Source organism: Carcharodon carcharias, chromosome 5 (assembly GCF_017639515.1).
Source record: "Carcharodon carcharias isolate sCarCar2 chromosome 5, sCarCar2.pri, whole genome shotgun sequence".
NCBI lineage: Eukaryota > Metazoa > Chordata > Chondrichthyes > Lamniformes > Lamnidae > Carcharodon > Carcharodon carcharias.
In genome coordinates, this window is record NC_054471.1 from 108,918,405 (window position 1) to 108,940,594 (window position 22,190).

At 43.9% G+C, this 22,190-nt stretch overlaps 1 protein-coding gene across 2 annotated transcripts in view; it reads left to right on the forward strand.

Annotated features, from left to right (window-relative positions):
• LOC121277854 (signal-induced proliferation-associated 1-like protein 2) overlaps nt 1-15,125 on the forward strand; it is a 647,580-nt gene extending 632,455 nt beyond the window's left edge. For both annotated transcript variants that reach the window (XM_041187562.1, XM_041187563.1), the window contains exons 21-23: nt 3,052-3,111; nt 12,575-12,656; nt 14,072-15,125. In XM_041187562.1, coding sequence (XP_041043496.1) covers nt 3,052-3,111; nt 12,575-12,656; nt 14,072-14,218 — 289 coding nt within the window. In that variant the 3' untranslated portion in view covers nt 14,219-15,125. The remainder of the gene's footprint in view (nt 1-3,051; nt 3,112-12,574; nt 12,657-14,071) is intronic.
• The last annotated feature ends 7,065 nt before the right edge of the window (nt 15,126-22,190 follow it).

Consider the following 22,190-nt stretch of genomic DNA (forward strand, 5'->3'; position numbering starts at 1 on the left):
TCTTCCATCGCTTTGCTGATGATCAAAAGTAAACCTATAGAGCGGTAATTGATAGAACTGGGCAATTTTCACATTGCCAGGTAGATGCCAGTGTTGTAGCTCTACTTGGCTAAGCCCATGGCTAGTTCTGGAGCACAAGTCTTCAGTGTTACAGCCAGGATGTTGACAGGGCCCATAACCTTTGCAGTATCCTGTGCCTTCAGCCTTTTCTTTATATCATGTGCAGTGAGTTGAATTGGCTGAAAACTGACCTCTATGATGATGGGGAACTGAGGAGGAGGCTGAGATGGTCATGCACTTGGCACTTCTAGCCGAAGATGGTTGCAAGCGCTTCAGCCTTGTCTTTTGCACTGATGTACTCGGCTCCCCCATCATTGAAGATATGGTCATTTGTAGAGTCGCCTCCTCCTGTTTGTTGCTTAATTGTCCGCCACATTCATGACTGGATGTGGCAGGACTGCGGAGCTCTGATCTGTTCTGCTGGTTATGGGATCGCTTAGCTCATTTTATTGCAAGTTGCTTCCATTGTTTGGCATGCAAGTAATCCCGTCTTATAGCTTCACCAGGCTGGCACCTGATTTTTAGGTATGCCTGTTGCTGCTCCAGGCCTTCTGCACTCCTTTTTGAACCAGGGTTAATATCCTGGATTGAGGTACTGTGGGATATGCCAGGCCATGTGGTTACAGATAGTGATTGAATACAATTCTGCTGCTGATGATGGCCCACAGTGCCTCATGGATTCCCAGATTTTAGCTGCTAGATCTGTTCTGAATCTAACCCATTTAGCACGATGATATTGCCATACAACACGATGGATGGTATCCTCAGTATAAAATGGGACGTGCATCTGCGACAGGTAGATTGGTCAAGGCGAGGTCAAGTAGGTTTTTCCCTCTTATTGGTTTCTACATCACCTGCCACAAGTCCAGAGTGGCAGATACTTCCTTCATGACTCAGTCAGCTTTGTCACTGGTGGCGCTACTGAACCACTCTTGGTAATGGGCATTGAAGTCCCCACTCAGAGTATATTCTGTGCCCTTGCTATCCTCAGTGCTTCTTCCAAGTGGTGTTCAACATGGAGGAGTACCAATTCATCATCTGGGGGGGGGGGACAGTAGATGTTAATTAATAGTAGGTTTCCTTGCCCATGTTTGACCTGTAACATTTAACATTTTAACCTGTAACCTGCAAGGTACAAACCAAATGCTGGAAAGAAATTTGGCTGGATGGCTCATTTATTTCAACCAGCACAGACACGATAGGCCAAATGGCTGCCTCCTGTGCCCTAAATTTTATATGATTCCATGACTTGATGCCATCAGACTTCATGGGGTCCAACTTCATAGGGCCCAGAGTCAATACAGAAGATTCCCAGGGCAACTCCTTCCCAACTGTATGGTACTGTGCTCCCACCGCCCCTACTGGGTCTGTCCCGCTGTGGGACAGAACACACCCAGGAATGGTGATGGAAGTGTCAGGACATTGGCTATAAGATATGATTTGGTGAATGTGACTATGTCAGGCTGTAACTTGAATTGTCTGTGGGACAGTTCTCCCAACTTTGGCACGAGCCTCCAGACTTTAGGAAGGAGGACATTGCAAGGTCGACTGGATATGGTCTGCTGTTGGTGCTGAGGTTGATGCCGAGTTGTCCATCCAGCTTTATTCCTTTTTGACTTTTCTGTAGTGATTTGATACAACTGAGTTGCTTACTAGGCCATTTCAGAGGCAGTTAAGAGTCAACCACGTTGATGTGGGCCTGGAGTCACGTGTAGGTCAGACCAGGTAAAGACGGCAGATTTCCTTCCCTCAAGGACATTAGTGAATATTAATGGACCGAACTCCTTAGTGCTCTTTCCTGCTTCACCTTGATCATGTTACCATTTTATTGGTATTCCACATTCTCACTTCCTTCACTTTCTACACCCTCCAGAATCTCTCTACCCATTGACTTTGTCTGTTCAGATCCCTCTCAAGGATTATCACATGTTGGTCTGCTGCACCCAAACTTATTTCATCCACAACATTTTAGATAATATTTCATCCTTCAAGCCGGTTATAAATGTAAACAGAGGCCTGAACATCAATCCCTGGGAATCCACTGGCAACCATTTTCCAATCACCTTCATCTGTGGTTATGCAGCTTTCAGTTGCTGTTGTTACACCAGGATGGGAGGAGAGCACGAATTATCAAGCCCCTCTACTCTGCAGGCCATACCATTAATTTAAATATTTAATTTTCTCACCAAAACGGCCATTTATTTACCTTTACCTCTAGTACCTGGAAGAAAAGAGACTCTGACCAGGCTTCTTTCAAAAACTCAGAATGATTAATTTATTTTAAAACAAAACTTCTTTTAACAAGTTGCAAGTACTGGTTATCACACTATTGTAATCGGGAAGTACGACTATCTACCTCTTCCTAAAGAATTCCCCAGCGCACACAGACAAACAAAGGACAAACAAATAGAGTCTCTCTCTGCAGAGATTGGCTTTGGAGGATGGGTATTATAAAATAAAGGATAAAGTCTGCAGGGTCTCGACCTGGAGTTCTCCCGTGTGAAGACCCGGTAGATGCCTGGAAGTTCCCACCAACTGGTTCAGCTGTGCAGGTTCAAATGCAGACTGGTTACACTCAGATGAGGGTTCTCTGGCTACAGGTTGATAGCCACACACAATTTTAAGCAAGGTAGAGAGAGGGAGCCTTCTTTCCTCAGCTTGTCTCCAACTAAACTGCCATCAAAACAAGCAGGTTCACAACTTAAGTCTTTTTTTTCTCTCTTCCATGTGAATGCCTTTTTTGTCTCCTGGCTTCATTCATTAAAATACTTTGCATCTCAACACAAACAAAACAACTCCTTCTCAAGTACCATTTCTAGCTACAGTTCCAAGGTGAACTTATGACGTTCTTTAAAAAAAATCCCAGGTTAGCATCTGCATGGCCAGATCATGCCAAATCCTTCCATGTTGTAAAAGAAAACTTCAGTCTTGAGAGATATTATTCTAACACTATATCAATCCAGTCTAATATTTTGCTATCTTTCCCAACAGGCACACACCTTGGGGATCAATGTTACATGAGATCATATCAGATTCTTTCCTGAAATCCAGGTAGACAACACCCTGTACATCACCTTCCGATCTGAAAACCTTTGAAATAAATCCAGTAAATGAATCAGCTCAAATGAGTCACCTGCTCTGTCTGAATCCATACAAAATCTCTTTAGTCAAACCTTATCATTCCAGATAAATTCTTGTACTATCCCTTCATTAACGTTTCAAAATGCTTTCTACAATCAAAGTAATGCTCACAGATCCTTACTTTGAGATTTCCCGCTTGCTCTTTTTAAATGCAACACATTTACTAATTTCCAATCCTTTGGGATGTTACGGGATCCCAGTGAGCTTTCAAAGAAATTGGTGAGGGGATTTGCAGATTGCTCAGTTAATTCCTTGAGATGGAAACTGCCAGAGCCTACAGCCTTGTTTATCTTCAGTTTCCGAAACCTTCCTATTATGTCTCCCTTGTGCCAGCCATGCTCAGTTGGCAGCACTTTTCTAAGTCAAAAGATCGTAGGTTCAGGTCCCACCCAGAGTCTTGAGCACAAAATTCTAAGCTGACAGTCCAGTGCACTACCGAGGGAATACTATTGGAGGTGCCGTCTTTTGGATGACATGTTGGATGGAGGCCCCTTCTGCTCTCTAAGCTGGATGTAAAACATCATATGGTACTATTACAATGAGGAGCAGGCGAGTCATCTCCAATGTCCTGGCCAATATTTATCCCTCAAAAAACATAACAAAACATTATCTGGTCATTATCTCATTGCTGTTTGTGGGAGCTTGCTGTGCACATACTGCTGGATTTCCTACATCACAACAGTGACTTCAATTCAAAAATATTTCAATGGAAGTAAAGCAGTTTAAGATGTCAGGTGGCCATGTTTGAGCATTTCTTTCTTTTGTGATATTGGATTTCCAAGCTATTCCTTCTCCATTATGCTGCTCCTTTTGTTCAGACATTGCACCCCTCACAAAATAATGACTAGGCAATTCTACCTCTTCACTTTCTTCTGACCTAGATACTGAAGCAGTTCGTGTCAATATGCAGCAAGGCCTGGACAGCATTCAGGATTAATCTGATAACTACAAGTAACATTCACATCACACAGGTGCCCATTCAATATTATTGCTGAATTTCCCACTATCAATATCCTGAGGGCTATTGACCTTAAACTGAACTGAATCAGCCATATAAATACTCTGGCTACAAGAGCAGATCAGAGGCTGGGAATTCTGTGGTGAGTAATTCACCTCCTGACTCCTCAAAGCCTGTCCACCATCTACAAGGCACAAGTCAGGAGGAGTGTGATGGAATACTGTCTACTTGCCTTGATTAGTGCAGCTGCAGCAACACTCAAAGCTTGACACCATCCAGGGCAAAGCAGCCCAATTGATTGGCACCCCATCCACCAACTTCAACATTCACTCCCTCCACCACTGATGCACAGTGGCAGCAGTACGTACCATCTATAGGATGCACTGTGATCTTTACCACCTAGAAAGACAAGGGCAGCAGGTGCATGGGAACACCACCACCTGCAGGTTCCCCTCCAAGCCACACACCATCCTGACTTGGAAATATATCACTGTTCCATCACTGCCCCTGAGTCAAAATCCTGGAACTCCCTTCCGATCAGCATTGTGGGTGTACCTATACCAGATGGATTGCAGCGGTTTAAGAAGGCTGCTTACCACCACCTTCTCAAGGGCACTTAGGGATGGGCAACAAATGCTGAATAGCTAGTGATGCCCACATGCTGTGAAAGAATTTTTAAAAAAACCACCCACACTACCATTGAAAGTAACAACACACTTAAACTTGTCGTCTTATTCCCTCAATAGACTGCAACAACACCTTTCCTGCTTTTTCTTCTCTCTTTCATGAAACACACACAGCCTCCACTCTGTTCCCTGTTCATCATTATCTTTTTAGTAAGTTCAGAAACTCCCATTATACTTGCTCCTATTCACCATCGGATCTGGCTAATCCACTTTATTTCTTTGTTCCTATCATTCTTATACATGCATCAGATGGGGGAAAGGTGTGTACTGGGGCTCCCCAGGGATTGGTGTTAGGAACCCTGCTTTTCTTGAGGAGATGGTGGTGTGGTGGTAATGCCACAGCAATCCAGAGGCTCAGGACGTTGGTTTAATCCCACCACGGCAGCTGGTGGAATTTAAATTCAATGAATAAATCTGGAATATAAAGCTAGCTTCATTAATGGTGACCATGACAACTATCATCAATTGTTGTAAAAACCATCTGGTTCACTAATGTCCTTTAGAAAAGGAAATCTGCTGTCCTGAGCCAGTATGGACTACATATGACTCCAGATCCACAGCAATTAACTGCCCTCTGAAATGGCCAGTGAGCGACTCAGTTCAAGGACAACTGGGGTTGGGCAGCAAACGCTGGCCTTGCCAGCGATGCCCACATCTCAAGAAAGAATTAAGAAAAAAAATTAATGACCTAGACTTCGGTGTACAGAGCACAATTTCAAAACTTGCAAATGACAAAAAATTGGAATTGTTGTGAACTGAGGAGGATAGCGATAAACTTCAAGAGGACAAAGACAGGCTGGTGGAATGGGTGGACAAGTGGCAAATGAAATTTGATGCAATGAAGAGTGAAGTGATTTATTTTGGTAGGAAGAAAGAGGAGAGACGTAAAGTAAAGCGTACAATTCTAAAGACGGTACAGGAACAAAGGGAGATGGCACAAATCATTGAAGCTGACAGGACAGCTGAGAAAGCTCTTAATAAAGCACACATGATCCCGGGCTTTATAAATAGGGGCTGAGTGTACAAAAGCAGCAAACTCCTATAAAACATTGGCTCGGACTTAACTGGAGTATTGCATCCAGTTCTGGATACCTTACTTTGGAAAAGAAGTGAAGGCATTAGAGAGTGCAGAAAAAATTCAAAATTACATAGATAGATTGGTGAAGCCGGGTCTGCTGTCTTTAAAGAAGGGAAAATTAAGAGGGGATTTGAAGAGATACTCAAAATCGTAAGGGGTCCAGACAGAGTGGATAAGGAGAAGCTTAGCGAAAGGATCGAGAATCAGAGGACACCAATTTAAGGTGTTTAGCAAAAGAAGCAATGGCAGAAAAGCATTTTTACACAGAGAATGGCTAAGATCTGGAATGCACTGCCTGAGAACGTAGTGGAGGCAGATTCAGTCAAGGAAGTTGAAGGAGAATTGGATAATTATTTGAAGATAAAAAGTTTGCAAGGCTACAGGGAAAAGATGAGGGAGTGGGACTAGTTAAGTTGCTCTTGCAGAGCGCCAGCATGGACATGATGGGCTGGATGGCCTTCTATGCTGTAACCTTTCTATGATCTTTGAGCAATTTGTCTTGCTGTATAACCCTAACTGATGCCTAGTAATGGCTCCACAATCCTGTTTTCTCTCCCATTTGCTTGACTGTTATTTCAGCCAAGCTGAAGGCCATCTTGATGGTGCAGCCTTCTCTCTTCCTGTACCCCATCCCCAGAGGGGTCTCAGTGGAAGAAGAACTGCTACCCCATGTATTGAGCTAAACATTAATCCACCTAATCTGTTTGTCTCCAAATGTTCACACAGGCATCACTCATCTCCTTACCTCTCCATATTCCCTCAATAGGACCTCTGTTCTCAAACAACCTTGGTTCCCATGAGTCTTCCCTCTTAACCCAATCACAGAACCCTAAGCACCCACTTAGCCAAACCACAACCTCTTGTGCCTGGAAAATTTTTTATTATTTTATTGAGAGCTCTGATTCTGGGGACCTCAGGAGGAGGCTGAGATGGATCATCCACTCGGCACTCCTGGCTGAAGATTGTTGCGAGTGTTTCAGCCTTATCTTTTGTACTGATCATTGAGGATCAGGATATTTGTGGAGCCTCGTCCTCCAGTGAGTTGTTTAATTATTCACCACCATTCATGACTGGATGTGGCAGGAATGTAGAGCTTAGATCTGATCTGTTAGTTGTGAAATCGCTTAGCTCTGTCTATTACTTACTGCTTCTGCTGCTTGACATGCAAGTAGTCCTTGTTGTAGCTGCACCAGGTTGACACATCATTTTTGGGTATGCCTGATACTGCTCCTGGCATACCTTCCTGCACTCTTCATTGAACCAGGGTTGATGGTACGGGTAGAGTGAGGGATATGCCGGACTATGAGGTTACAGATTATAGTTGAATACGATTCTGCTGCTGCTGATGGCCCTCGGCATCATTGCTAGATCTGTTCGAAATCTATCCCATTTAGCATGGTGGTAGTGCCACACAACATGATGGAAGGTATCCTCAATGTGAAGATGGGAACAGTGTAGTTGCTAGATCTGTTTGAAATCTATCGCATTTAGCACACTGGTAGTGCCACACAACACGATGGAGGGTATCTTCAATGTGAAGATGGGACTTCATCTCCACAACAACTGTGCGGTGGTCACTCCTACCGATACTGTCATGGACATATCCTTTTGCGGTAGGCAAGTTGGTGAGGATGAGGTTAAATGAGGTTTTTCCTTCTTGGTTCCCTCACCACCTGCTGCAGACCCAGTCTAGAGCCATGTCCTTTAAGACTCGGCCAGCGTGGTCTGTGGTGGTGTTACTGAGCCACTCTTGGTGATGGACATTGAAGCCCCCACCCAGAGTACATTCTGCGTCCTTGCCAACCTAAAACTGGTGTTCAGCGTGGAGGAGCACTGATTTATCAGCTAAGGGAGGTAATCAGCAGGAGATTTCCTTGCCCATGTTTGATGCCATGAGACTTCTTGAGGGCCGGGTCAATGTTAGGACTCCCAGGGCAACTCCCTCCCGACTATATACCATCCTGCTGGGTCTGTCCTGCGGTAGGACAGGGATAGTAATGATGATGTCTGGGACATGATCTACAAGGTATGATTCCATGAGTATGACTATGTCAGGCTGTTGCTTATCTAGCTGAGACAGATCTCCCAATTTTTCCACAAGCCACCAGATGTTAGTAAGGAGGACTTTGCAGGGTCGACAAGGCTGGGTTTGCCGTTGTTTCTGGTGCTGATGCTGGGTGGTCTGTCCGGTTTCATTCCTTTTTATTGACTTTTTAGTGGTTTTATACAACTGAGTGGCTTGCAAGGCCGCTTCAGATTTAAGAGTCATTTAAGAGTCAACCACGTTACTGTGGATCTGGAGTCACATGTAGGTCAGACCAGGTAAGGACAGCAAATTTCCTTCCCTAAAGGACATTAGTGAACCAGATGGGTTTTTATGATAATCGACAATGGTTTTGTGGTCATCATTAGACTTTTAATTATTATTGATATCTGCTGTGGTGGGATTTGAACCCTGGTCCCCAGAGCATTCCCCTGGGTCTCTGGATTACCAGTCCAGTGCCAATACCGCTACATCGCTGCCTCCCCACTCTTTCAAAATTCCAGTTATCTTTTTGCCCTCCATTCACCACAACATTTCTACAGCTACTGATTTAATCAACAGCGCCCTTTCTCCCCCAACCTTGATGTCGTAGTCACCAATAAAACCATTACTCTCTCTTACCCTAAACGTTCCCTCTTCTCTTCTTCCTAAGCAATGCAGACTTGAAAGATATGGCAGACAACTGGCTTAGCCATCCACCACCAGATCTAGCTGGACCAGTTAAAACTGTACCGGATCATCCTGGAATGCAAAGATAATCCCCATCTTCCTTTATCTGCAGCAAATTGTCTTCTTAAATCCATCTCCCCTGTCAGCTCCACCCTCACCTCAAACAACAAGCACGAGGAGCTCATGGACTTCTTTGTCACTAAGATTGAGACAATTCAATCAGCTGCCTCTGTGGTGTCACTCCTTTCCACTAGCCCACCTAGCCAAACTTCCTTTAAAACTCCTCCTCCCTATGCTACATCTGAGCTCATCTTGTCTATGAGACCCCACGTCCTGTTCCCTCTATCCTATTCCCACTAAACTGCTGATCACCCAACCACCCCTTCTGGTCCCCATGTTAGCTGATAATGTAAATGGTTCTCTCTCTTCAGTTGCTGTTCCTCTCTCCTTTAAATCTATCATCCTCAAAAAAACAAGCTTTGACTCCCTCCATCCATGCAAAATACCATTCATTTCAATCCTCCTCCTTTTCCTCTCCAAAGTCCTCGAATGTGTTTTCGCCTCCCAAATCCGCTCCCATCTTTCTGCGACTCCATGTTTAAATTCCTCCAATAAAATTTCCGCCCCCACCTCACCACCCACAGTACCAAAATAGTTCTTATCAAAGCCACAAATGACATTCTATGTGAGTGTAGAAAAAGAAAACATTCCATCCTTTTTTGACCTGTCTGCAGCCTTTGACATGGGTAAACACACCATCCTCCTCCAAAGTCCCTCCACTATCGTCCAGCTGGGTGGGACTGCCCTCACCTGCTTCCATTCTTATCTATCTAATCAGAGCCAGAGAATCACTTGCAATAGCTTATCTTCCTGCCCCCACACCATTACCTCTGATGTCCCCCAAGGATCTACCCTTGGCCTCCTTCTATTTCTCATCTACATGCTGTCTCTAGGCTAGAACTTCTGAAAGCAGTGTTAGTTTTCACATTGTTCGCTGATGACACCTGCTTTATCTCACTACCTCCTCTCTCGGCTCTTCGATAGTTACTAAATTATCTTAAACAAAAACAGAATTACCTGGAAAAGCTCAGCAGGTCTGGCAGCATCAGTGGAGAAGAAAAGAGTTGACCTTTCGAGTCCTCATGACCCTTCAACAAAACTGAGTGAATCTTAGGAAAGGGGTGAAATATAAGCTGGTTTAAGGTGAGGGGGGAGGGGGGGGCAGTTGGGGGAGAAGTGGGGGGATGGTGGTGTGGTTGTAGGGACAAGCAAGCAGTGATAGAAGCAGATAATCAAAAGATGTCACAGACAAAAGAACAAAAGAACACAGAGGTGTTGAAGGTAGTGATATTATCTAAATGAATGTGCTAATTAAGAATGGATGGTAGGGCACTCAAGGTATAGCTCTAGTGGGGGTGGGGTGGAAAGGCTAGCAGGGCATAAAAGATTTAAAAATAATGGAAATAGGTGGGAAAAGAAAAATCTATATAAATTATTGGAAAAAACAAAAGGGAGGGGGAAGAAACAGAAAGGGGATGGGGATGGAGGAGGGAGTTCAAGATCTAAAGTTGTTGAATTCAATATTCAGTCTGGAAGGCTGTAAAGTGCCTAGTCGGAAGGTGAGGTGCTGTTCCTCTAGTTTGCGTTGGGCTTCACTGGAACAATGCAGCAAGCCAAGGACAGACATATGGGCAAGAGAGCAGGATGGAGTGTTAAAATGGCAAGCGACAGGGAGGTTTGGGTCATTCTTGCGGACAGACCGCAGGTGTTCTGTCAAGCGGTCGCCCAGTTTACGTTTGGTCTCTCCAATGTAGGGGAGACTGCATTGGGAGCAACGAATGCAGTAGACTAAGTTGGGGGAAATGCTAGTGAAATGCTGCTTCATTTGAAAGGAGTGTTTGGGCCCTTGGACGGTGAGGAGAGAGGAAGTGAAGGGGCAGGTGTTACATCTTTTGCGTGGGCATGGGGAGGTGCCATAGGTGGGGGTTGAGGAGTAGGGGGTAATGGAGGAGTGGACCAGGGTGTCCCGGAAGGAACGATCCCTTGCGGAATGCCGCCGGGAGGTGGTGAAGGGAAGGTGTGTTTGGTGGTGGCATCATGCTGGAGTTGGCGGAAATGGCGGAGGATGATCCTTTGAATGCGGAGGTTGGTGGGGTGATAAGTGAGGACCAGGGGAGGGAGGAGAAGGCATGAGGGCGGATGCGCAGGAGATGGGCCAGACACGGTTGAGGGCCCTGTCAATGACCATGGGTGGAAAACCTCGGTTAAGGAAGAAGGAGGACATGTCAGAGGAACTGTTTTTGAAGGTAGCATCATCAGAACAGATGCGACAGAGGCGAATGAACTGAGAGAATGGAATGGAGTCCTTACAGGAAGCGGGGTGTGAGGAGCTGTAGTCGAGGTAGCTATGAGAGTCGGTGGGCTTGTAATGAATATTGGTGGACAGTCTATCACCAGAGATTGAGACAGAGAGGTCAAGGAAGGGAAAGGAAGTGTCAGATATGGACCATTGAAAATGATGGAGGGGTGGAGATTGGAAGCAAAATTAATAAATTTTTCCAAGTCCCGACGAGAGCATGAAGCAGCACCGAAGTAATCATCAATGTACCGGAGAAAGAGTTGTGGAAGGGGGCCGGAGTAGGACTGGAACAAGGAATGTTCCACATACCCCATAAAGAAACAGGCATAGCTGGGACTAAATTATCTTATTGCTTATCTGACATCCAGTGCTGGATGAGAAGAAATTTCCTCCAATTAAATATTTGGAAGACTGAAGCCATTGTTTTCGGTCCCAGCTCCAAACTCCATTCCCTAGCTACCAATTCCATCCCTCTCCCTGGCAACAGTCTGGGATTAAGCCAGTCTCTTTGTAATCTTGGTGTCACTGAGATCCTGAGATGACCTCATATTTGCACCATCATAAAGACTTCCTGTTTCAACCTCCGTAATGTCACCCGACTTCACTCCTGTCTCTGCTCATCTGCTACTGAAACCCTCATTCGTGCCTTCGCTACCTCTAGACTCAACTATTCCAATGGACTCCTGGCTGCTCTCCTACATTCTATTCTCCATAAAATCTGTTGCCCATATCTTAATTTCCAGCAAGTCCCATTCCCCTATCACCCCTGGGCTCAACGGCCTATATTGGCTTTCGGTCATGCAATGTCTTGATTTTAAAGTTCTCATCCTTGTTTTCAAATCCCTCCATGACCTTGTATCTCCATGTCTCAATAATCTCCTCCGGCCTCACGACGGCATCTTCCAAACCCACGACCGCTACCATCTAGCCGAACAAGGCCAGCAGATAGATGGGAACACCACCACCTGGAAATTCCCCTCCAAGCCACTCACCATCCTGACTTGGAAATATATCGCCACTCTTTCACTGTCGCTGGGTCAAAATCCTGGAACTCCCTCCCTAACAGCACTGTGGGCGTACCTACATCACATGGACTGCAGCAGTTCAAGAAGACAGCTCACCACCACCTTCTCAAGGACAACTAGGCTGGGCAATAAATGCCAGTGACACCCATACCCCATAGATGAATAATTTTAAAAATCCTCTGAGATACCTTTGCTCCTCTAATTCTGGCCTCTTAAGCATCCCCAGTTCTAATTGCTCCACCCTTTGCGGCCATGCCTTCAGTTGCCAAAGCCCCAAGCTCCAGAATTCACTCTCTACACTTCTCTGCCTTATCTACCTCGCTTTGCTCCTTAAAACACACCTCTTTGACTATGCTTTCAATCTGGTGACCTACTATCTCCTTGTGTGGCTCGAATATCATCCTTTTGTTTTACCGTGTTCCTGTAAAGTGCCTAGGGACATTTCGGTATATTAAAGGCAACATATAAATATAAGATACAGTTGATGAAATGATCAGCTAATGTTTGTGAAGTGCCCAACACTGATTTTTTTTGCCTCTGGTTATTTCATTTAGGGGAAATAGTGCGAACACAATCACTGGAAAAGTGAATCAGCTGGAGACTATTCTCATTCAGCTTCAGGATGACCTACGAAAGGTATTGTTTTCAACATGCAAAATGATATAATAGTATTAAAACTATAGCCCCTTTGCACTATAAATCCACCCTTCCTTTATACATCTCCTCCCCCACCCATACCCACTCGTCCCTCCCTCCCTCCATACATCACTCCATCTCTTCCCCCATTAACCCTCAACCCTCCCTCCCTCCGTACCTCACTCTGTCTCTTTCTCTATACCCCATTACCCCTCCCTGCGTCTGTGCTCCCTTTGTCTCAACCCCCATCCACAACCTCTTTTCTCCCTCCACAACCCCTTTGTCCTTCCCTTCCTCCGTAACCCACTAGTCCCTCGCTCCCTCCTTACCCCCTAGTCCATCCTTCCCTCCGCACCCATTCATACTTCCCTCCCTCCATACCCTTTTGCCCGTTCCTTCTTCTGCACTCCTCTCCATCCCTTCCTCCCTTCATTCGCCCCACCGTCCTTCCCTTTGTATCCCCTCTATCCCTCCCTATCCTCACCATCTGTCTATCCCCCCTCCCTCTGTACCCACTCATTCTCTCCCTTCGCACCCCGTGTTCCTCTCTCCCTCTGCACCTCTCTTGTCCCTCCATCCCTTCATTCTCCCTCTTCAACTGTCCCTCCCTCTGTAGCCCCTTGAACCTTCCTCACTCTGTAGCCCTGAGCCCTCTATTTCTCTGTACCCCCTTGATCCTCTCTGACCCTCCCTCCTTTTGCCCTCCACACCCTCCTCATCCCTCCCCCCTTCTCTCTCCCTGTACACATAGTCTGCTACTTATACACATATGGTGTATCAAGTATTTGGGAAGGAAAGGTTTTGCAAAATTGAAAATACAGTTATCAATTCGTAAGATGTCAACCAGCACCAGCAAGATTAAACCTTAACTAAAAGGGAATTGGTGGAGGGAAGCTTGTACATCAATGGCCTCTTATCAACATCAGACTCCCCCAACCCCATAAGGTCTGCCCCCTCCTGGCTTCTCCCCCAACACCCCCAGTCTCTGCCCACCCGCCCAGGCCTCACCTCCCCACTCCGCACTGGGACCCCCACACTTACCTGGTCTGGACTCCCAGGGCTTAGACTCTGGGAATTGCTTGTGGACACAGTCCTGTCCACTGCAGCTTCTGGTGCTGCTGGGACTAGACAGCTGCCGACCAATAAGATTGGCCAGCAGCTCTCTGAGGCAGGACTTCCACCTGACTGAGGGGCAGAAGTCCTGCCTCCAGCCAATTAACTCTCCTTGGAGCATTATATGGCTGCACGGCCGCCAGTATCAGTTGCGATGTCCACCAAATCTTCGGGCCATCCTATAAATCCTGCCCCATGTTACCAAATCACATTGGATAAGACCTAAGATGGCAAAGTCCCATTGGATGCAGCAAAGCTAACAGTACAGTTTGTTTTCTTTCATGTAATACTTTTCTGAGTAGGAAAAGGAAGACAAGGCGATGCTCCAGGCTGAGGTTCACCACCTGCGACACGATAACTTGCGGCTTCAAGTGGAGTCCCAGACTGCTGCTGCACAGTTAAGGAAATTTACTGAATGGTTTTTCAATACCATCGACAAGAAATCCTGATATACAGACACTGAGGACCATGATAAAAACACTAGCTGAAAAATTAATTAATTCCTAGAATGTTATACTAATCTGTTCAGAAATAGGTATAGGTGTTGTAGCTATATTTATGTGTCTGATTCTGTTCACTGGAACACACCAGTGACAAGAATACAGTTAAACCCAGCGGCTGAACTTGCTCAGAGCCTCGTAGCCTCTTGTATTGTAAAATAGAATCATGAGACAGTAAGTTCAATGTAAAAGGTGCTCTACTTTTTGTAATTAGTTTCTTTTCATTGTCGCAGTGTCATAGCAATAAGACTTTAGTGATACCCGCAGGGCTTTGTTTGGAATTTAGCACTAGTATGATGGAGCAGGTTTAGATACAATTACTTTAGGGGAATGTTCATTTGCAGGAATAAACATTGGTGCCTAAAACAAGCAGTGTTCTGATGTTTAATGCTACACTTGCCTTTTGAATGGCTCACTAATTAATCTACGATTTCACTGATTTTTGTATAGTTCATTTAAGGCTGTAGGATCAATGGTGCACCTTTGTTAATAGTGTGTGCACACAGTGAGCCGGCAAGCCATTTGTACAATGCCAAATTTGTTTATCTTTGTACAGAAGCTCTTAATGAAAAGTGTCTTGTATTTAACAGTTATTTAAAATTATTTAACCTTAAATTGTTAAATTTATTCATTTTTGTTTATCTGCACTATGAAAAACAGAATTTGCTGTAAATTGTGTTGTCTGTAGTTTGTCAGTACAAAGACTGTCATGGTTTGTAGTAAATCTAACATTTGGATGCTGCTAGTATATATATATATAATATTCCTTGGTTTGTATGCTTTGAGAAATGTGTTCTTTTTAAACTACTTCATTTGAAATGTGACATACAGTTGCTTTTTTAATAAATGTAGGACATAAAGCTAGTTGCTCAATCTTTTATTTTTCCAGTATTTTTATATTTCCAGTAAGAGGTCATGACCTGGAAGGAGTACCTTTTGTCTCTGTTCATCTTATGTCTCATTTCTAGGGTTATATAATCACTTTATTAATATGATACTGTGCAATAATACACCAATGCGTGCAGAGTGTAGGATGAGACTTCTGATCTTCCAAACAGTAAGTCATCGATTGTGCTATCAAATGAGTTAGTGAGAGGGAGCTGTTCTCTTAAGCTATGTAACTAGAATAGATGCCAGATAGACAAACAACAGCAAAGTTACTCTCAGCTAGTTCAAGAACACTGTTGGCCTTAGATCCGGGTAAGCTTGCTTATTTTCCCAGAGCACAAAGACCAGACTGAGAGCTGTAACAACAGCAAAGGATTCAGTTTTAATCCCCTTTGTTAATCGAGGTGTGTGACATAAAGAGAAATAGTATAGGGGCCTTCAGAGTCACATGTGTGAGGATTGGCTGAAAACTGGTAGTTAAAATATGCAGAATAAACTCCCAGTATTTAGGAATGTGGAAAGTTTAGCAGAGGAATGAAGGAACCATGTGAACCATGGCTGGCAGCATTGTGTGAGAAAAATGGGAATCCCTTTGAAATAAAAAGGATTGGGACCAGGGAGATGGGATGCACTTCAACCAATGAGGAAAAAGATCAAAAGGAAGGTCTATGATAGGGTGGAAAGCAGGAGTAATTAAATGACAAAAAGGGATGATGGTGCAAGGCAAAAGGAATGGTAATGAAGAAACAAAAGATGGGTCTAGAGGTGCTGAAAATGGCAACAGCAGAATCATCAGAACCTGCTATCTGGAAAAGATGGAAGCAGTGTTTATGATCTGAAGTAATTGAACTTAATTTTGAAGCTGGAAGATTTTAAAGTGCTTAATTGAAAGATGAGGCATTGTTCCTAGTCATTATACTGAGCTTAAGAAGAAGTGTAGGAAGCTGAAGACAGAGATCAGAATGGAAGTAGGGCACACAATGAAAATGACAAGCAACCGGAAGCTTATGGTCATACTTACACACTGAACATGTGTGTCCCATGCCATACAGAATGATTGACAAAACCTTTCTGAAGCAGAAAGTGTTCATTAAATAGTTTTCCCATCTTGCAAACGGTGAATAGATATGATACACTTCCCTGACAGTGCTAGTGATCTAAGTTGCCAACTTCAGCAGTTAAATGAGCTCCCACACCAACACATTAGGTTGCCTTGTGGAGGAGGCTTCTAAAGCTAAACAGGAACAAATATAGAACAGGGGCTTTTCTTGCTGGTTAATCAAAAACTGATACTGGCTTTAAAATCTGTGCTGACTTTCCCTACATCATCAAATACCACAACAGGTTCATTCATACTCCAAACTCTTCCAATGAACATTAGAAGGGGAGGAGGCCAGTCTCTTATCCATATTCTGTCATTCAATTGGATTGTGGATGATCATTACACTGCCTTATACCTAGCTTGGTTCTGTACAGTGCCAATGCTATAAAACTAGTATATACATTAGCTATGTAATTGCCATTCACATTGCTAGAACCCAAAATACCTCAACATTACGATTTAATTTCCCTTACTCATGCTCCAAGCTAAATAGACAACCCAACACTGCAGTCAAGGCAATCAACCAATGATTTAATTGCACTTTTATCACAAACTAAATGGAGATGAAATGATTTTCTTTTCTTGCTCTGTATCCCCTAGACACCAGTTTAGCTAAATTGGGATTTTGAAGGAGATTAGATTTTCAATGTCAGTAGAAAATTTTGGACCAAAAGAGCAATTATAAAAATTCCTGAGGAAGCAGAATTGTGCCTCTGTGCATTCCATTGCGATGTAATCACTACCACATACACACTCCTGAGAACAGGCTGCCTAAAGCAAGCATGAAAGCAAGTCTCACTTCTCTCATTGTAAAGGTCCTATAATTATGGGGCATCTGCAGTTCAGTGTTTCAAGTGGGAGAAACACAAACATAGTTCCAGAACCATTACTATATTACACAGGTAGCCAGGGGCAGGCACACCTCTCACGCACACACACACACATATTCCCTTCTGCCCAGTGGTGTAGTGGGAAATTTTGAGGTTCCGGAGCTCTAAGAAAATGTGTTGCCATATCATTTCTAAATCTATTATTACATTATTTTCCTATGTATTAATTTTTTGAGTCCCCAAAGATCAGTGAACTATGTTTTTACGTGCAAAATGTTAATGCCAGTAGGCATTTTATTTTGAAACATTAGCCTTTAGAGTAGCTAGAATTTCATTGTGCAGCATTTTACAGGTCAAGTATCCATTATCTAAAATCCTCAGGGCAAATCAGGTTTTGGATTTCAGATAGTTTTGGTTTTCAGGTACCATGTATAGGACTAAGCCCACTTACATTTCAATAGCCTAAGCCCAGGCTAGCTATAGTCAAGTTAATAAAATGGTGGACAAGTAAGATGTATCACTGAATAATAAATGCAGAGTATCTATAATAAGTTGCAACCTGTGGCACCACCTGCGATTCTGATTGTTGGAGAAGGTTCAGTGTCGAAGTACTCTGCTGGGAGGCACTCTTGAATAGTTCTTCCAGTGGGGGAGTAAACAGCGAAAACATTGTTCTTCACCAAGAATTGGCAGGGGGATTACTTAAAAATTGTCCAGGAACAACATGATTTTACAGTTCTCTTCAGATCCTGCTACCTGACAATGCACACATACCTCTGGTACAAAGTGGTTATGAAACCAATCAGAAAACATATTTCTGGTTACCCAGGCTCTCCTATTGCTCTTATTGGCATAATAGTGAACAGGTAATGTCTGAATACACTTGAAGCTCCTGGGGCATTTGCTTCTCCCGATTACAGCCAACTTACATTTGTGTGTGGCAGCCTCATTGGCACAACCAAGGACAGTCAACCTATCCTTAGATAAAAGCAAAATAATTTGGATGCTGGAAATCTGAAATTAAAAACAGAAAATGCTGGAAAAACTCAGCAGGTTTGGTAGCACCTGTGGAGAGAGAAACAGAGTTAACATTTCAAGTCTGTGTGACTATAACTCTGAAAAAATGTCATACAGACTCAAAACATTAACTCTGTTTCTCTCTCCACAGGCGCTACCAAACCTGCTGAGGTTTTGCAGCATTTTCTATTTCTTATTTCAACCTATCTTTAGCATCCTTAACACCCATTGGTGCACTCTCCTCAGCCATTGCTAGTGTTTTCCTAGGGGCGTATTGCCAGAACACAATCATTTCATCAGCATTGTAAATTTTTTCAGGCAAGAGGCTTTCGTCTGAAGCTAGCATAGCAAACTCACCAATAGATTTTCTAGTACGTCATGGCTTTATCACCACAAACTTTCAAAAACTTGATACCATGACACTTCTTGAATTTCAGCAACCAACACTTCACAATAATTCCCACAAGTCTGTTTCCACACTTGTGCCAGAGGGAGAGGCTGGTCTTGTCTTCAAGTTCTCTGCTGATCGGTGTCATCGCAGCCAGGTTGTGACGTATGGTGTTGGATCCCAATGTATCAGGAGGGAGTGGTCCATGCTGTCTGACAAACATGAGTGCTGATACCCGGCTTATGAGAATTCTTGAGTGTTATAATTAAGTTCATTTGATCGAATCCTCACTCATATTCTGCAGCGCTGCTTGGAATTTAGTAACGGTCGCAAACACTGGGGAAAAGCATTGTCCAGCTTGCTCCACATAACCTCTAAATGCATTGATCACAGAAGTAGATGACAACTTAAAACACTTGCAGAGCGAAGCTATTGCCAATTCTCCACAACCTGGTGGAATTTCAGCTGACCAGTAGTCTTTATCAAGAGCATGTAATTGGTTGATCGAGATGCTTAACTGAGTTGGGCTGCCGAGGCTGAACTGCTTAAAATGCAGCCTATTTTGGAAATTTGTTGTTCTATATCAACAGCACATTCGACCAGTTACCTCTAATTGAGAGGTGATCTGTTATACACAGACTATAATTTGTCCATAAAGGTGTGGGAATGGTTCACGCCACTCAGTTCTGTCACTGAATCACCCACTGCAAGTTCTAATCTATGGTTCAGGCAATGTCAAATAATGACATATGATATTGCTCCATAAGCCTGTGAGCTACACCTGATTTGGTGCCCAGCATAACACTTGCTCCATCACTAATAAGCGCTACAAGATGCTGCTTCAGGTAGAGGTCTTCAAAACCATGTTTTGCAAGACATTCAAAAAGATGCTTAACTATTGTACCAGCTTTTTGATCTGTAAGTTCAATCAGATCTTAAAACATGAAGGATGGATCATCCTTCTTATCACTTTCACATTTCAGGTAAACTACTAGAGCGGTTTTGGTCCTTAGGCTTTTAGATTCATCAATAAGAATCAAAATTTTACTCTTGATTATTTTGTTATGCTGGCAAATTTTCTTCCTCATTTGGGTAGCTGTGTGGTCAATAATTTCCTAACCTAATTCCTGTGTCAATACCATTTGCACTTTGAAGTTCCAGCAAACCAAAGTGGTCAGAGTAAGGTCTATTGTTTTGAGTCACGCAGTATGCAGAGCAGAAAACTGCACAAGTCACCTTTAGATGAGATGCATTAAGGTTGCCACAATTTTTCCCAAGAATTTCTTCCTCTGCTTTTTCAGTGATTTGTTGCGCAGTGATGTGAGCCTTCAATAGTTTGTGTTCCACAATTTTTTTTCTGAGAGATTTTAAACATGCACTCTGGCTGGGTCTATTGTATGTCAGTTGGTGCAAACGCCATTCATTCAAAAGCCTCAATCCCTTAGATATGAAAAGTGATAAGCTACTAATATTCACAAACACTATACACCCAAGTTTTTCATCCTTATAGTCTAACCAAGGATATGTCTCTTCTTTCCTCTTCCACATTTCCTCTGTCCACACATCTGCACAGGGACACAGACCTGCCACTATATCAAGCTCAGTTTCAGATGTTCAATTTTGACTCTCAGGCAGCTACAGCACTGGAGCTCTCCCCTCCATCGTCACTTGGTGGGACAGTGTTTGAGTGTCCTTTACTTTCTTCACTTTCTTTACAAAAGGAGCTTATGCTTTCTTTGTTTCGTAGTCATTGTTTTGCTATCAGGTGGTTTTGAAGGTTTGTTTGTTTATTCCCCAATTACGTGTACAGCAGGCTCTTGGGCTTGGAGGTTTTAGAAATTGTCTTGTTTCCTGTGGGCAGCTGTTAGCAATTCTAACTGAGGCCTTTCTCCCCTCAGGATGGCAGTGAGTACTGAGAGGTCAGTGGATTTTAGGCTGTTTTATTTTACAAGTTGTTAACCAAGGCATCGAGAATCAGGTGTCAGGGGGAGAAAAAGTACACCGACGCTAATGAGGCAACGACTGGCAGGCAATGCAGCAGCACCTGAAACGGAAAGTAGTTTTGACATATTGTTCAGTCTCATCAATTGCCTCTGCATCTGCACACACACTCAAACTTCACCTTCCAAGCACACTTTCAGACCTTCAGCTGTCAGGCAGAACACCACTGCTCCAAAGGCCCGCAGTAAGTAGTCACCCTCCTCTGATCTTCACGGCTTCGTTCAAGCTCACTTTGCTTCAAGTCTGCTCCCTTTGCAGCTCTTTCTTTCACTTTGAGCTTTCATTAACTTTATTTGAAGTTTTGGGACCTTTTCTCCTGCCCCCCCCTTACTACGTGGGCCACCTCCTCCATAATGGTGTTCCTGCTCAGGTCACCTGACTTCTAGTTTTGCACCATTTGGCCCCTTTAAGGCATTTTCTTATGCACGTCCGTGCAGGACTGTTCTCCAATGGAAGGAACACTAAAGATAAACTGAGCATGTGCCAGCTGGTTCCCTGCATTTACATGCATAAGCGCCCTCAGAAAGGCTGTAGCTTGCTGGGACAGTGGTGACAAGTTCCACTGGCTTGGAGGGAATTGGGGCTGCTTGAGGGGAGTCAGAGGGACCTGTTCAAGGGGATTGGGGGTGAGTGGGGGGACGGGGGGGGGCGGCGGGATGTTCGATGTGGGGGGAAACTGAGAACCGGGGCTTTGGGAGGACTCAGTCATGGGTTTGTTCTAGTTGGAAGTTGCAGCCTCGCAGAGCTCTTTGGGGAGAGTGACGGCTTCCTAGAGCTGCCAAGTGGAGGTGCCAGGGCACAGCTCCGACAGCACTACACCACTGGTTCTGCCAGAATCAGTAGCAAATCTATTTATTCCCTTTCTGTTGTTACATTCAGAAACTCAGAATCATATTGTGTTCTTTTTAATATGTTTAAAGCGCAATATATTTCAAATACAATCTCTGCTTAAATACGGACACGGATGTCAGAAAAATATTACAAAAGAGGGAATTCCAGAATTTAAGAAGTCAGAATTCTGCCAAAAGATGGAAATTTCTCATCCATCCAAATCAGTCCCTTCAATTTATATAGCACTTTCAACATGGGGAAAACCTAATGGGCTTCGCAAAGTTGCCAAGAAAAAAACAGACACTGGGCCAAAGAAGGAGATATTAGAAATTAAACCAGAAAATGCTGGAAATGCTCAGCAGGTCAGGCAGCATCTGTGGAGAGAAACTGAGTTAATGTTTCAGGTCGATGACCCTCTGAGAAAGGGAGGGACAAGGCCATAGAGGAAATTGAAAATAAAGTTGAGAATTTGAAAAGGGAGATGGGGGGAGGGTGTGGTTAGGGTGGGGAGCAGATTGTAGGAACAAATATATCTTGAACCGCAAGTTGGAACACAAGCTGGAAGTGATGAGCAGAATTATCAGGGCTAGGACTTGATTCTTTTACTTTGTTAAGCATGAATACATTCTTTAGTTTATCCTTTGCTCGTCAAAATTCCACTTGGGGCTACAGCAATGATTTTGAGAACAGCACAACCCTTATTTCTGAACAACTTTCCTATAGTGAATATTTACGCTGCGATACTTTGGGACAAGTACAGCTCAAAGTCAATATTTGTGTCCGGAGTTGCCCAACCCTCTGACACATAGTGCTGTGTCTGGACAATCTGTGTATCTATTTCGGGTGCAGCCATCTTTCTCGGCC